This window comes from Pristiophorus japonicus, unplaced genomic scaffold (genome assembly GCF_044704955.1).
Source record: "Pristiophorus japonicus isolate sPriJap1 unplaced genomic scaffold, sPriJap1.hap1 HAP1_SCAFFOLD_83, whole genome shotgun sequence".
NCBI lineage: Eukaryota > Metazoa > Chordata > Chondrichthyes > Pristiophoridae > Pristiophorus > Pristiophorus japonicus.
The window spans coordinates 958,428-973,558 of NW_027254751.1; the positions used below are offsets into that span (position 1 = coordinate 958,428).

The 15,131-nt window shown below is 46.9% G+C and overlaps 1 protein-coding gene across 5 annotated transcripts in view; it reads right to left on the reverse strand.

The window, feature by feature from the left end:
- Positions 1-6,094: 6,094 nt before the first annotated feature.
- Positions 6,095-15,131, reverse strand: part of LOC139257404 (zinc finger protein 16-like) — a 210,033-nt gene continuing 200,996 nt past the window's right edge. For 4 of the 5 annotated variants that reach the window (XM_070874452.1, XM_070874449.1, XM_070874451.1 and 1 more), the window contains 2 exons: positions 14,720-14,806; positions 6,095-7,609 (listed from right to left, as the gene is read on the reverse strand). In XM_070874452.1, coding sequence (XP_070730553.1) covers positions 6,213-7,502 — 1,290 coding nt within the window. In that variant the 5' untranslated portion in view covers positions 7,503-7,609; positions 14,720-14,806 and the 3' untranslated portion in view covers positions 6,095-6,212. The remainder of the gene's footprint in view (positions 7,610-14,719; positions 14,807-15,131) is intronic. The other variant, XM_070874453.1, reaches the window with a different exon arrangement.

Consider the following 15,131-nt stretch of genomic DNA (forward strand, 5'->3'; position numbering starts at 1 on the left):
AAGCATATTGTTTTTGAAAAAATTAAGAACTTAAACATATATAGAGCAGCCACCCGAGAGTCCTCCGGGAGATGGGACATGTGCTGTGTGAGGATCCTCCGGGAGATGGGACATGTGCTGTGTGAGCCCCTCCGGGAGATGGGACATGTGCTGTGTGAGCCCCTCCGGGAGATGGGACATGTGCTGTGTGAGGGTCCTCCGGGAGATGGGACATGTGCTGTGCGAGCCCCTGGCCGATATGTTTAATAGCTCACTGCACTCTGGAATGGTTGCTACAGATCGGAAGGAGGTTAAATAATCCCCATTTTTAGAACAATGTGACAATGCAGACCTGGGTAACTATAAGTCCATCAGTTTAATATCAGTAATAGGTAAGATGCTTGAAAGAATCATAAGGGATGCAATACATTAATTGGATAGGGGGGGGGGACATATTAGGGACACCCAACATGGCTTCATTAAAAAAAAAGGTCATATCTCACAACTCTAATTGTATTTTTTGAAGAAGTTACAAAGTTGGTGGATGAGGGAAGCCCAGTAGACATTGTCGACTTAGATTTCCAAAACCCTTTTGACAAGGTACCGCACAAGATGCTTCTCGATAAGATTGGAGCCTCTGGTATTCGTGAAATATATTGAGCTGGATACAGAACTGGCTGGCAGGATGTATGTAAAGAGCAGTTATAGATGGATATGGATATGTTTGGAGTACAGTCACCAGTGGTGACCTGCAGGAATCAGTGCTGGGACCGTTGCTTTTTACTATTTTTATTTATGATCTGGATTTTGGGGTTGGGGGCACAATTTTGAAATGATACCAAGATCTGTGCGAGTGCTCGAACTGTAGAAGTGGCTCGTCTGATTCAGGCACATCTTAAAGTGTTGGGACACAGGCCTCATGACTGGAAAATGATGTATAACTTAGATAAATTCAGTGTTATTTATGTGGGCAGGGCAAATGCTCAACATTCATAAACCTCCAGGGAAAGGCATTAAAGATGATGGAGATAGAAAGAGATTTAGACATTCTAGTGAATACATCTTTAAAGGTACACGAGCAATGCAGTGTAGCGACAGTTAGAGCAAATAGGGTGTTTGGGTGTATCCATAGGACAATTGAGTATAAGGTGAGGCGTACTGTTTTGTCCGAGTACAAGACCTTAGTCAGGCCACACTTGGAATGTTGTGTCCAGTTTTGGTCTCCTCACATGGTGGGTGATATTGAGGTTCTGGAAAGGGCCAGTCGACTAATTCCAAGTTATCAAGGTAGGTTAAAAGAGTTGGGACTCTTTACCTGAGAGCAGCGTAGACTTACAGCGATATGATTGTGGTTTATAAGATATTGAAGGTGAAAGAGAGTGTTCCAGCTGACCGTTTATTTAAATTAAGTAGGTTAGACAGGACCAGGGAAACAAATTTCAGTTGCACAATGCCAGATCGAGGTTAGACATCAGGAGGTGGTTCTTTTCCCAGAGAACAGTAGACCTCTGGAACAAGCTGCCCTCTCATGTGGTGGATGCAGACTCACTGAATTCCTTCAAGTAAAAGCTGGATTTGTTTCTGGCTGCGGCGGAGATTAACACTTACAGAAGGTAGGTACTGCAGGGAGTTTAATGGCCAGAGTGATCTCCTGAACTAGTTTCGATCACTTCGATGACTTGAAGAGGAATTTCCAACATTTTATTTTCCCAAATTGTCCGAAGTTTGTTTTTAATCAGTACTTTTGCCTCTCCCAGGAGATCACATGGACTCGGGTGGAGTGGAGTGTATACGCTGTGACAGGCTTGATGGACCAGATGGTCTTTACCTGTGCATCACTTATCGTATGTATTAAAACGTTTCCCCTACACTGTCCCATCGAACAATCCCAGGGCAGGTACAGCACTGATTAGATTCAAAGTAAAGCACCTCTACACTATCTCATCAAACAATCCCAGGGCATGTACAGCAGGTACAGCACGGCTTAGATACAGAATAAATCTCAGGCCCCGAATTAGAGCCCACAGGCCCCATGGTGACCGGCCCGGGTGAGCGGGGTCACTGGCGTCCATCTTGCATATGGCGGGATCAGGGCGCATGCACGGCCATCTTGGTTCAGGAACAGGGAGTGGGTGGGGCTTCAGGTTTCTGTTCCCAACTGGGTCCCAGTGCCCGGGAGATGGAGCATCCTGGGCAACACATTTTTCATCATCATAGATTCAGAGACTGGTTACAACATGGAAGGGGGCCATTTGGCCCATCGAGCCCATGCCGGCTATCTACAAGAGCTTCTACTAATCCCACTCTAGCTACTCTGTCCACACCTCTCATGATTTTGAACACCACTGTCAAATCTCCTCTCAATCTTCTCTGTTCTGAGAACAACACCAACTTCTCCAGACTATCCACGTAACTGAAGTCCCTCATCCCTGGAATCATTCTCGTAAATCTTTTCTACACGCTCTCAAAAGGCCTTCGTATACTTACTAAAATGCCGTAACCAGAATTTCTCCACCTCAATCAACAAGCTCCCCGCTGGAGAGGAACTAAACTACAGAACCAGTGGGATCCTGTTCAACCTTCATCGTCTCCAGGCCAGGTCCAAGACCACCCCAATCTCTATCGTTGAGCGACCGTACGCTGACAATACATGTGTCTGCTCACATACAGAGGCTGAACTCCAAGTCATAGTCAACGTATTTATGGATGTTTAGGGCCTTACACTAAACGTCTGTAAGACAAAGGTCCTCCACCAACCTGTAATCTGCCACACAGCACTCCCGACCCCCCCCCCCTCCACAGTCAGCAAGATCCACGGCGCGGCCCTGGACAACGTGGACCATTTCCCATACCTCAGGAACCTCCTATCAACAAGAGCACACATTGATGACGAGAGTCAACACCGCCTCCAGTGCAGCCTTCGGCCGCCTGAGGAAAAGAGGGTTTGAAGAGCATGCCCTCAAATTTGCGACTAAGCTCATGGTCTACAGGGCTGTAGTAATACCCACCTCCTGTATGGCTCAGAGACATGGACTATGTACAGTAGGTACCTCACCCCCAGCACCCAGCTCATGGTCTACAGGGCTGTAGTAATACCCACCCTCCTGTATGGCTCAGAGACATGGACCATGTACAGTAGGTATATCACCCCCAGCATCCAGCTCATGGTCTACAGGGCTGTAGTAATACCCACCCTCCTGCATGGTTCAGAGACATGGACCATGTACAGTAGGTATATCACCCCCAGCACGCAGCTCATGGTCTACAGGGCTGTAGTAATACCCACCCTCCTGTATGGCTCAGAGACATGGACCATATACAGTAGGTATATCACCCCCAGCACCCAGCTCATGGTCTACAGGGCTGTAGTAATACCCACCTCCTGTATGGCTCAGATACATGGACTATGTACAGGAGGTATCTCACCCCCAGCACCCAGCTCATGGTCTACAGGGCTGTAGTAATACCCACCCTCCTGTATGGCTCAGAGACATGGACTATGTACAGTAGGTATCTCACCCCCAGCACCGAGCTCATGGTTTCTCGGGCTGTAGTAATACCCACCCTCCTGTATGGCTCAGAGACATGGACTATGTACAGTAGGTATCTCACCCCCAGCACCCAGCTCATGGTCTACAGGGCTGTAGTAATACCCACCCTCCTGTATGGCTCAGAGACATGGACTATGTACAGTAGGTATCTCACCCCCAGCACCCAGCTCATGGTGTACAGGGCTGTAGTAATACCCACCCTCCTGTATGGCTCAGAGACATGGACTATGTACAGTCGACACCTCAAGTCGCTGGAGAAATACCACCAACGATTTCCCCGCAATATCCTGCAAATTCCCTGGGAGGACAGACACACCAACGTTAGAGTCGTCGACCAGGCCAACATCCCCAGCATTGAAGCACTGACCACATTTGATCAGCTCTGCTGGGCAGGCCACATTGTCAGCATGCCAGACATGAGACTCCCAAAGCAAACACTCCACTCGGAACTCCTTCACAGCAAACGAGCCAAAGGTGTGGCAGAGGAAACGTTACAAGGACACCCGCAAAGTCTCCCTGATAAAGTGCAACATCCCCATCGACACCTGGGAGTCCCTGGCTAAAGACCGCCCTAAGTGGAGGAAGATCATCCAGGAGGGCGCTGAGTACCTCGAGTTTCATCGCCGAGAGCATGCAGAAATCAACCGCAGGCATCAGAAAGAATATGCGGCAAACCTGTCCCACCCACCCCTTCCCTCAACGACTATCTGTCCCACCTGTGACAGGGACTGTGGCTCTCGTTTTGGACTGTTCAGCCACCGAAGGACTCAGTTTTGGAGTGGAAACATGTCTTCCTCGATCCGAGTGACTGCCTATGATGATGATGATGATCCAGAACTGCACACAATACTCCAGTTGAGGCCGAACCAGAGTTTTATGCAGGTTCAACATAATATCCACACTTCTGTACTCTATACCTCTATTCATGAAGCCGAGGGTCCCTTAAGTTTTTGTAACCACTTTCTCAACCAGTGCTGCCACCTTCAGTGATTGGTGCACATATACTCCTGGGTCTCTCTGTTCACGCTCCCCTTTAGTTTATATTTACTCTCCTCTTTCTTCCTCCCAAAATGTATCACTTTTAAACTTTTCTCCGTTAAGTTTCATCTGCCACATCTGCCCATTCCACCAGCCTGTCTATGTCTTTCTGAAGTCTATCACCATCCTCCTCACTGTTCACTGTACTTCCAAGTTTTGTGTGAGCTGTAGATTTGGAAATTGTGCCCTGTACACCCAAGTCTAGGTCATTAATATAGATTTTAAAAAAGCAGTGGTCCCAGTACCGACCCCTGGGGAACAGCACTTCCTCCAGTCTGAAAAACAACCGTTCACCACTACTCTGTGTGTGTCACTTAGCCACTTTCATATCCATGCTGCCACTGTCCCCGTTATTCCATGGGCTTCGATTTTGCTGGTATTGGTAACACGCCTGGGATCAGTAAACACAAAACCCAGTCTGTTAATCACTTTCAGCTACTGGACTTAGCATGTGTCTCACAGCATCTCTTCCACCTTCAATATGTGAATAGGGCATCACGCCTGTAAACCTGGTTTACGTTTATATCCACTCAGCAAATCTATTTAAGAAAAGCCTGTAGACCAATGAGACACTGTTAAGGTGCCAGTGTGCTACTGGTTTGATTGGCATTTTGCCTGTAATGGACTCTGTATCTTGGTCTCCAAGAAAGGATATATCTGCATTGGAGGCAGTTCAGAGAAGGTTCACGAGGTTGATTCCGGAGATGAGGGAATTTACTTATGAAGATAGCTTGAGTAGGTTGGGCCTAAGCACATTGGAGTTCAGAAGAATGAGAGGTGTTTTTATCGAAACATAAGATAATGAGGGGGCTTGACAAGGTGGATGCAGACAGGATATTTCCACTTATATGGGAAACTAAAACTAGGGGACATAGTCTTAAAATAAGGGGCCACCCAATTAAAACTGAGATAAGGAATTTCTTCGCTGAGGGTTGTAAATCAATGGAATTCTCTGCCCAGGAGAGCTGTGGAGGCTGTGTCTTTGAATACATTTAAGGCGGAGATAGAGAGATGTTTGAGCGATAAGTGAGTAAAGGCTTATGGGGAGTGGGCAGGGAAGTGGAACTGAGTCCATGATCCGATCAGCCATGACCTTATTGAATGGCGGAGCAGGCCCGAGGGGCCAAATGGCCTACTCCAGCTCCCATTTCTTATGTTCTCATGTTCTCATTGAACATTTCTCCCAGGGTAACCTTATCTGTAATGAAATATGTGTCTTTTATAAGCCTCAGGTCCTTGCTCATGTCTGCTGCAGATTCCGGAGTTGATGGGATTGACTTATGACGAGAGGTTGAGTAGGTTGGGCCTATACACATTGGAGTTCAGAAGAATGAGGTGATCTCAGTGTGTCCCTGAAGGACTGTGTCCAGGCTGAAGTTCTGTTCCCCCGAGTAAGATCCTCCCCATAGATTGTCCTTTCTCAACTCCAGCCAGGTGATGCTAAACACTCAGGTGGGAAAGACAAAAAACCACAGCAACGTGTTTAAAGCAACACTAATTTACATGTCTGTATCCCAAATATTAAACCCCTTTCCAGTTACAGGATTTATTAACATCAGCGTTACAGGAGTTATAAACCCCAACTATCAAAATGAAGTCAATGCAGTCCAGAATGCGATTAACAGCAGAATCCAACCCCTGCATTCACTTGTGAACTCGCTGGTGTGTCAGCAGGTTGTATGACCGAGTGAATCCCTTCCCACAGTCGGAGCAGGTGAACGGCCTCTCCCCAGTGTGAACTCGCTGGTGTTTCAGCAGGTCGGATGATGTAGTGGATCCCTTCCCACAGTCGGAGCAGGTGAACGGCCTCTCCCCAGTGTGAACTCGCTGGTGTATCAGCAGGTTGTATGACCGAGTGAATCCCTTCCCACAGTTGGAGCAGGTGTACGGCCTCGCCCCAGTGTGAACTCGCTGGTGTATCAGCAGATTGGATGACTGAGTGAATCCCTTCCCACAGTCGGAGCAGGTGAACGGCCTCTCCCCAGTGTGAACTCGCTGGTGTATCAGCAGGTTGGATGACCGAGTGAATCTCTTCCCACAGTCGGAGCAGGTGAACGGCCTCTCCCCAGTGTGAACTCGCTGGTGTTTCAGCAGGTCGGATGATGTAGTGGATCCCTTCCCACAGTCGGAGCAGGTGAACGGCCTCTCCCCAGTGTGAACTCGCTGGTGTATCAGCAGGTTGTATGACCGAGTGAATCCCTTCCCACAGTTGGAGCAGGTGTACGGCCTCGCCCCAGTGTGAACTCGCTGGTGTATCAGCAGATTGGATGACTGAGTGAATCCCTTCCCACAGTCGGAGCAGGTGAACGGCCTCTCCCCAGTGTGAACTCGCTGGTGTATCAGCAGGTTGGATGACCGAGTGAATCTCTTCCCACAGTCGGAGCAGGTGAATGGCCTCTCCCCAGTGTGAACTCGCTGGTGTTTCAGCAGGTTGGATGATGTAGTGAATCCCTTCCCACAGTCGGAGCAGGTGAACGGCCTCTCCCCAGTGTGACCTCGCTGGTGACTCAGCAGTTCGGATGACCGAGTGAATCCCTTCCCACAGTCGGAGCAGGTGAACGGCCTCTCCACAGTGTGAACTCGCTGGTGTCTCAGCAGGTTGGATGACCGAGTGAATCCCTTCCCACAGTCGGAGCAGGTGAACGGCCTCTCCACAGTGTGACCTCGCTGGTGACTCAGCAGTTCGGATGATGTAGTGAATCCCTTCCCACAGTCGGAGCAGGTGAACGGCCTCTCCCCAGTGTGAACTCGCCGATGTGTTTCCAGCTGGGACGGGTAGTTGAAACGTTTCCCACAATCCCCATATTTACACAGTTTCTCCCCAGTGACACTGCACTTGTGTCTCTCCAGTTTGGACGATTGGCTGAAGCCTTGTCCACACACAGAGCACGTGTACCGTTTCTCCCCACTGTGAACGGTGCCTTCTGCTTCCATGGTCAAAAGCTGATGATATTCCAGTCCCGATGTACCGAGTGACTGCAAGATCTTGAGGTGATGTTTGGTTTGACCTTCCAGTCTACAAATCCTCCCCTTTTAACACCCTGTAAAGTGAATTTCAAACAGGAAAAGGGAGTGAGAGAGAACCCACAAAAACACAAAGGCAGGTTGTGAAATGGAGCTTAATGAATCAGGTCATTTGTGGGGCCGGCACTTGAAAAAAGTGACCATGAAAGCTGCCGGATTGTCGGAAAAACACATCTGGGTCACTGCTGTCCTTCAGGGAAGAGAACCCGGGGACCGAGAGCCGCACTTGGTGTTGCCCGGGGACCGAGAGATACACTCGGTGTTGCCCGGGGCCCCGAGAGCCGCAATCGGTTTTGCCCGGGGACCGAGAGCCGCACTCGGTGTTGCCCGGGGACTGAGAGCCGCAGTTGGTGTTGCCCGGGGACTGAGAGCCACACTCGGTGTTGCCCGGAGACTGAGAGCCTCACTCAGTGTTGCCCGGGGACTGAGAGCCGCACTCGGTGTTGCCCGGGGATTGAGAGCCGCACTCGGTGTTGCCCGGGGACTGAGAGCCGCACTCGGTGTTGCCCGGGGACTGAGAGCCACACTCGGTGTTGCCCGGGGACTGAGAGCCACACTCGGTGTTGCCCGGGGACTGAGAGCCACACTCGGTGTTGTCCGGGGACTGAGAGCCACACTCGGTGTTGTCCGGGGATTGAGAGCCGCACTCGGTGTTGTCCGGGGACTGAGAGCCTCACTTGGTGTTGCCCGGGGATTGAGAGCCGCACTCGGTGTTGCCCGGGGACTGAGAGCCACACTCGGTGTTGCCCGGGGACTGAGAGCCACACTCGGTGTTGCCCGGGGACTGAGAGCCACACTCGGTGTTGTCCGGGGATTGAGAGCCGCACTCGGTGTTGCCCGGGGACTGAGAGCCACACTCGGTGTTGCCCGGGGACTGAGAGCCACACTCGGTGTTGCCCGGTGACTGAGAGCCGCACTCGGTTAAAAAGAAGGCAGACAAAAAGCAGGAAACTGTGGACCAGTTCGCCTAACATCTGTGGTTGGGAAAATGTTGAAGATTTCATTCTTAAAGAAGCATTAGCACGACATTTGGAAAAGTATAATTCAGTCAGGCAGTCAGCATGGATTTATGAAGGGGAAGTTAAGTTTGACAAATTTGCTGGAATTCTTTGAGCATGTAATGAACAGGGTGGATAAAGTGGGTGTGGTGTATTTGGACTCCCAGAAGGCATTTGACAAGGTGCCATATAAAAGATTACTGCACAAGATAAAAGTTCACGGGCTGGGGGTAATATATTAGCATGGATCGAGGTTTGGCTAACTAACAGACAGCAGAGAGGTTGGGTGAATAGTTCATTCTTGGGTTGGCAATCAGTAACTAGTGGGGTGCCGCAGGGATCACTGCTGGGACCCCAACTATTTACAATCGATATTAACGACTTGGAAGAAGGGACAGACTGTAACGTAGCCAAGTTTGCTGACGATGTAAAGATGGGAGGAAAAGCAATGTGTGAGGAGGACACAAATAATCTGCAAAAGGACACAGACAGGCTAAGTGAGAGGGCAAAAATTTGCCAGATGGAATATAATGTTGGAAAGTGTGAGGTTATGCATTATGGCAGAAAAAAAATCAAAGAGCAAGTTATTATTTAAATGGAGAAAGATTGCAAAGTGCTGCAGTACAGCGGGACCTGGGGGTACTTGTGCATGAAACACAAAAGGTTAGTATGCAGGTACAGCAGGTGATCAGGAAGGCCAACTGAATCTTGGCCTTTATTGCAAAGGGGCTGGAGTATAAAAACAGGGAAGTCTTGCTACAGTTATACAAGTTATTGGTGAGACCACACCTTGAATACTGCGTGCAGTTTTGGTTTCCATATTTATAAAAGGATATACTTGCTTTGGAGGAAGTTGAGAGAAGGTTCACTCGGTTGATTCCGGAGATGAGGGGGTTGACTTATGAGAAAAGATTGAGGAGGTTGGGCCTCTACTCATTGAATTCAGAAGAACGAATGAGAGGTGATTTATCAAAACGTATAAGATAATGAGGGGGCTTGACAAGGTGGTAGCAGAGAGGATGTTTTCACTGATCGGGGAGACTACAACTAGGGGGCATAATCTTAGAATAAGGAGCCCCCATTTAAAACTGAGATGAGGAGGAATTTCTTCTCTCAGAGGGTTATAACCTGTGGAATTCGCTGCCTCAGAGACCTGTGGAAGCTGGGACATTGAATATATTTAAGACAGAGATAGACATTGTCTTAACTGATAAGGGAATAAGGGGTTATGGGGAGCGGGCAGGGAAGTGGTCCTGAGTCCATAATCGGATCAGCCATGATCGTATTAAATGGTGGAGCAGGCTCGAGGGGCCGTATGCCTACTCCTGCTCCTATTTCTTATGTTCTTATTTTCTTATATAGTGGGTGTCTGGTATGGGAGTGTGGATTTGATTCTGTATCTGTCCATCTCTGGTATGTGGATGAGGGTTTTACTCTGTATGTTAGTTTCTGATACGAGAGCGTGGGTTTTATCCAGTACCTGTCAATTTCTGGTAATTGTCTGTGGGTTTCATTCTGTAACAAAAAGGGCCACAATACAACAATAAGAGTGTTTAAAAAAAACAAGCCTGAAAGCTCTGAGTCTCAAAGCGAGAAGCATTCGTAATAAGGTGGACGAATTAACTGTACAGATCGCTGTTAACGGATATGATGTAATTGGGATTACTGAGACATGGCTCCAGGGTAACCAAAGCTGGGAACATAACATCCAGGGGTATTCAATATTCAGGAAGGATAGCCAGAAAGGAAAAGGAGGTGGGGTAGTGTTAATGGTTAAAGAGGAGGTTAATGCAATAGTAAGGTAGGACATTAGCTGGGATAATGTGCAATCTATATGGGTAGAGCTGCGAAACACCAAAGTGCAGAAAACGTTAGTTGGGGTTATGTACAGACCACTAAACAGTAGTAGGGAGATTGGGGATGGCATCAAACAGGAAATTAGGGACGCGTGCAATAAGGGTACAGCAGTTATCATGGGTAACCTTAACCTCGATATTGATTGGGCTAACCAAACTTAGCAATAGTGTGGAGGAGGTTTTTCTGGAGTGCCTCAGGGATGATTTTCTAGTCCAATATGTTGAGGAACCAACTGGAGAGCAGGCCATCCTAGACTGGGTCTTGTGTAACGAGAGAGGATTAATTAGCAATCTGGTCATGCGTGGCCCCTTGGGGAAGAGTGACCATAATATGGTAGAATTCTTCATTAAGCTGGAGAGTGACACAGTTAACTCAGAGACTAGGGTCCTGAACTTAAAGGAAACTTCAATGGTATGAGACGTGATTTGGCTTGGATAAACTGGTGAATGATACTTAAAGGGTTGACGGTGGATAGGCAATGGCAGACATTTAAAGATCACATGGATGAATTACAACTACTGCACATCCCTGTCTGGCATAAAAATAAAACCGAAAAGGTGGCTCAACCGTGGCTAACAGGGGAAATTAGGGACAGTGTTAAATCCAAGGAAGAGGCATATAAATTGGCCAGAAAAAGCAGCAAACCTGAGGACTGGGAGAAATTTAGAATTCAGCAGAGGAGGACAAAGGGTCTAATTAGGAGGGGGAAAATAGAGTATGAGAATAAGCTTGCAGGGAACATAAAAACTGACTGCAAAAGCTTCTATAGATATGTGAAGAGAAAAAGATTGATGAAGACAAACATGGTCCCTTGCAGTCAGAATCAGGTGAATTCATAATAGGTAACAAGGAAATGACAGACCAATTGAACAAATACTTTGGTTCTGTCTTCACGAAGGAAGTCACGAATAACCTCCCAAAATTACTAGGGGACCGAGGGTCTAACAGGAAGGAGGAACTGAGGGAAATCCTTATTAGTCAGGAAGTGGTTGTTGGGAAACTGATGGAACTGAAGGCCGATAAATCCCCAGGGCCCGATAGTCTGCATCCCAGAGTAGTTAAAGAAATGGCCCTAGAAATAGAAGATGCATTGGTGGTCATTTTCCTGAATTTCATGGACTATGGATCAGTACCTATGGATTGGAGGGTAGCTAATGTAACCCCACTTTTTAAAAAAAGGAGGGGGAGAGAATACGGAATTATAGACCGGTTTGCCTGACATCGGTGTGGGGAAAATGCTGGAATCAATTATTAAAGATGTAATAGCAGAGCATTTGGAAAGCAGTGACAGGATCAGTCCAAGTCAGCATGGATTTATGAAAGGGAATTCATGCTTGACAAATCTTCGAGAGTGTTTTGAGGATGTAACTAGTAGAGTGGATAAGGGAGAACCAGTGGATGTGGTGTATTTGGAATTTCAAAAGACTTTTGACAAGGTCCCACACAAGAGATTAGTGTGCAAAATTAAAGCACATGGTATTGGGGGTAATGTATTGACGTGGATAGAGAACTGGTTGGCAGACAGGAAGCAAAGAGTAGGAATAAACGGGTCTTTTTCAGAATGGCAGGCAGTGACTAGTGGGGTGCTGCAAGGTTCAGTGCATTGATCCCAACTATTTACAATATATATTAATGATTTAGACGATGGAATTGAAGGTAATATCTCCAAGTTTGCAGATGACACGAAGCTGGGTGGCAGTGTGAGCTGTGAGTAGGATGCTAAGAGGCTGCAGAGTGACTTGGACAGGTTAGGTGAATGGGCAATTGCATGGCAGATGCAGTATAATGTGGATTATTGTGAGGTTATCCACTTTGGTGGCAAAAACAGGAAGGCAGATTATCTGAATGGTGAGAGATTAGTAAGATGGGAGGTGCAAATAGACCTGGGTGTCATGGTACATCAAGTCACTGAAGGTAGGCATGCAGGTCCAGCAGGCAGTAAAGAAAGCAACTGGCATGCTGGCCTTCATAGCGAGGGGGTTTGAGTATAGGAGCAGGGAGGTGTTACTGCAGTTGTACAGGGCCTTGGTGAGGCCACACCTTGGGTATTATGTGTAGTCTTGGTCTATTAATCTGAGCAAGGACTTGCTTGCTATTGAGGGAGTGCAGCGAAGGTTCACCAGACTAATTCCCGGGATGGCAGGACTGACATATGAAGAAAGACTGGATCAGCTAGGCTTACACTCACTGGAATTTAGAAGAATGAGAGGGGATCTCATAGAAACATATAAAATAATGACGGGACTGGACAGGTTAGAGGCAGGAAGAATGTTCCTGATGTTGGGGAAGTCCAGAATCAGGGTCACAGTCTAAGGATAAGGGATAAGCCATATCGGACTGAAATGAGGAGAAACATTTTCACCCAGAGAGTGGTAAACCTGTGCAATTCTCTACCACAGAAAGTTGTGTAATCCAGTTGGTTGGATATATTCAAGAGGGAGTTAGATGTGGCCCTTACGGCTAAGGGGATCAGGGGGTATAGAGAGAAAGCGGGAGTGAGGTACTGAAGTTGCATGATCAGATTGAATGGTGGTGCAGCCTAGAAGGGCCGAATGGCCTACTCCTGCACCTATTTTCGATGTTTCTTTCCATTCTTGGTGTGTGAGTGTGTTCTGCGCTGTATCTGTCCATCTCTGTTATGTGAATGTCAGTTCCACTCCATACCCGTCATTCTCCAGTATGTTAGTATTGTTTTACTGTGTACCACCAATTCCTGATAGAGTATTGGTTTTACTTTCGAACTGTCAATTTGTGTTATGGAGGTGAGTATTTATGCTGAATCTGTCGGTCTCTGGTAAATGAGTCTGAGTTTTACTCTGTATCTATCTGTCTCTGGTATGTGAGTGTGGGCCTTTATCTGTATCTCTCCATTTCTGTTATGGGAGCCTGGGTTTTATTCTGTACCTGTCAAGTTCTGATCTGTGATTGTGGGCCTCACTCTTTAACTGCCAGTTTCTGTTTAATTGTGAGTGGACTTTGCTTTGTACCTGTTAGTTTCTGGAATGAAAGAGAGATCTTTACCCTGTACCTGTCAATTACTGGTTCGTGAGTCTGGGCATGTCACTGTACGTCAATTTATGTTAAGGGAATATGGATTTTAACATTTCAGCCTCTGATATGTGAGTATGGGTTTTATACTGTATCTCCTAGTCTCTGATATGTGAGTGTGGGTTTTATACTGTATCTCTCAGTCTCTGATATGTGAGTGTGGGTTTTATACTGTATCTCTCAGTCTCTGATATGTGAGTGTGGGTTTTATACTGTATCTCTCAGTCTCTGATATGTGAGTATGGGTTTTATACTGTATCTCTCAGTCTCTGATATGTGAGTGGGGGTTTTATACTGTATCTCTCAGTCTCTGAAATGTGAGTATGGGTTTTATACTGTATCTCTCAGTCTCTCATATGTGAGTGGGGGTTTTATACTCTATCACTCAGTCTCTGATATGCAAGTGTGTGTATTTTTCTGTAATTGTCAGGTTTTGGTGTGTGTTGAGGTTTAATCTGTGCCTCTCAGTTTCTGCTGTGGTAGTCTGAGTTTAATCTGTATTTTCCAGTCTCTGGTATGTGAACGTGAGAATCAATGTTAATTTTTACCTGTATTTCTCTGATATGTGAGTGAAGATTTTGCGTTCTCCATGTCATTGTTCAGATGTGTGGGTGTGGGTTTTACTCTGCCGCTATCAGTTCCTGCGATGCAAGTAACAATTTTACTTACTGCCTTTCAGTTTTCCGATATGTGCCCATGGGATTAACACTTTACCTGTCACTCTCTGGTATGTAAGTGGGGATTTTATTCTGTTACTGTCACTTGCATATATGTGGGTGTGTGTTGTATACTGTATCTGTCAGTCTGTGGTACGGGAATGTGGGTTTTATTCTGCACCTGTCATCTTCTGGTATGTTCGGGGGGTTAAATACTGAATCCGTCAGATTCTGAAACATGAATATGGCTTTTGCTCTGTACCCATCAGCTTCTGATATGCGAGTGTCGTTTATACTTTCTGTTTGACATTTTTTCTGATAGATGATTGTGTTTTATTCTCTACCTGCCAGTTTCTGGCAAGTGAATGTGGGTGTTCAATGTACCTGTCAGTGTGATCTGTTTCAATGGTGAAACAGCATGTGATTCTACTGCTCCATGTGGCTGTAAGATTCACAATGTAACTCTGCCACTTCAGATCACTGTGGGACTGACAGCTTCTGCTGTCTGTGACAATAGGATTGAGGCCAGTTCTGTGTCTCTGCGCTCTGTGAGTGATAATCTACTTACTGAGTGTGAGAAGGAGCTGCCTGCACTGTTCCTTGTGTTCTGCGTGGAGGAATGATCACATTTGTTCTGGCTAGTTGAAGAATTTTGCTGTGAGAATAATAATACGAGAACATTATTAGCTCTAAGATATGGATGCGGGGACAATACGATGTATCTGAGGGAGTGACAATGTAGCTCTCGATCATCACCAACACGGTTTTGGGGAACTCAGTTCACCGAAATATAACGCGTCTTTAAAATATCTTCTCCCACTTTCCTCTCCTGGTACCTGCAATAGATGCACTTTGTGAAACTCCCCACATCCTCACTGTCAGACTGTTTTTCCACTGCTCACTGCCCAAGAACAACAGACACAGTGAGATTGGAACTGAATCAGGAACACTCACTACTGATTTGGGAAAGAAAGCAGCAA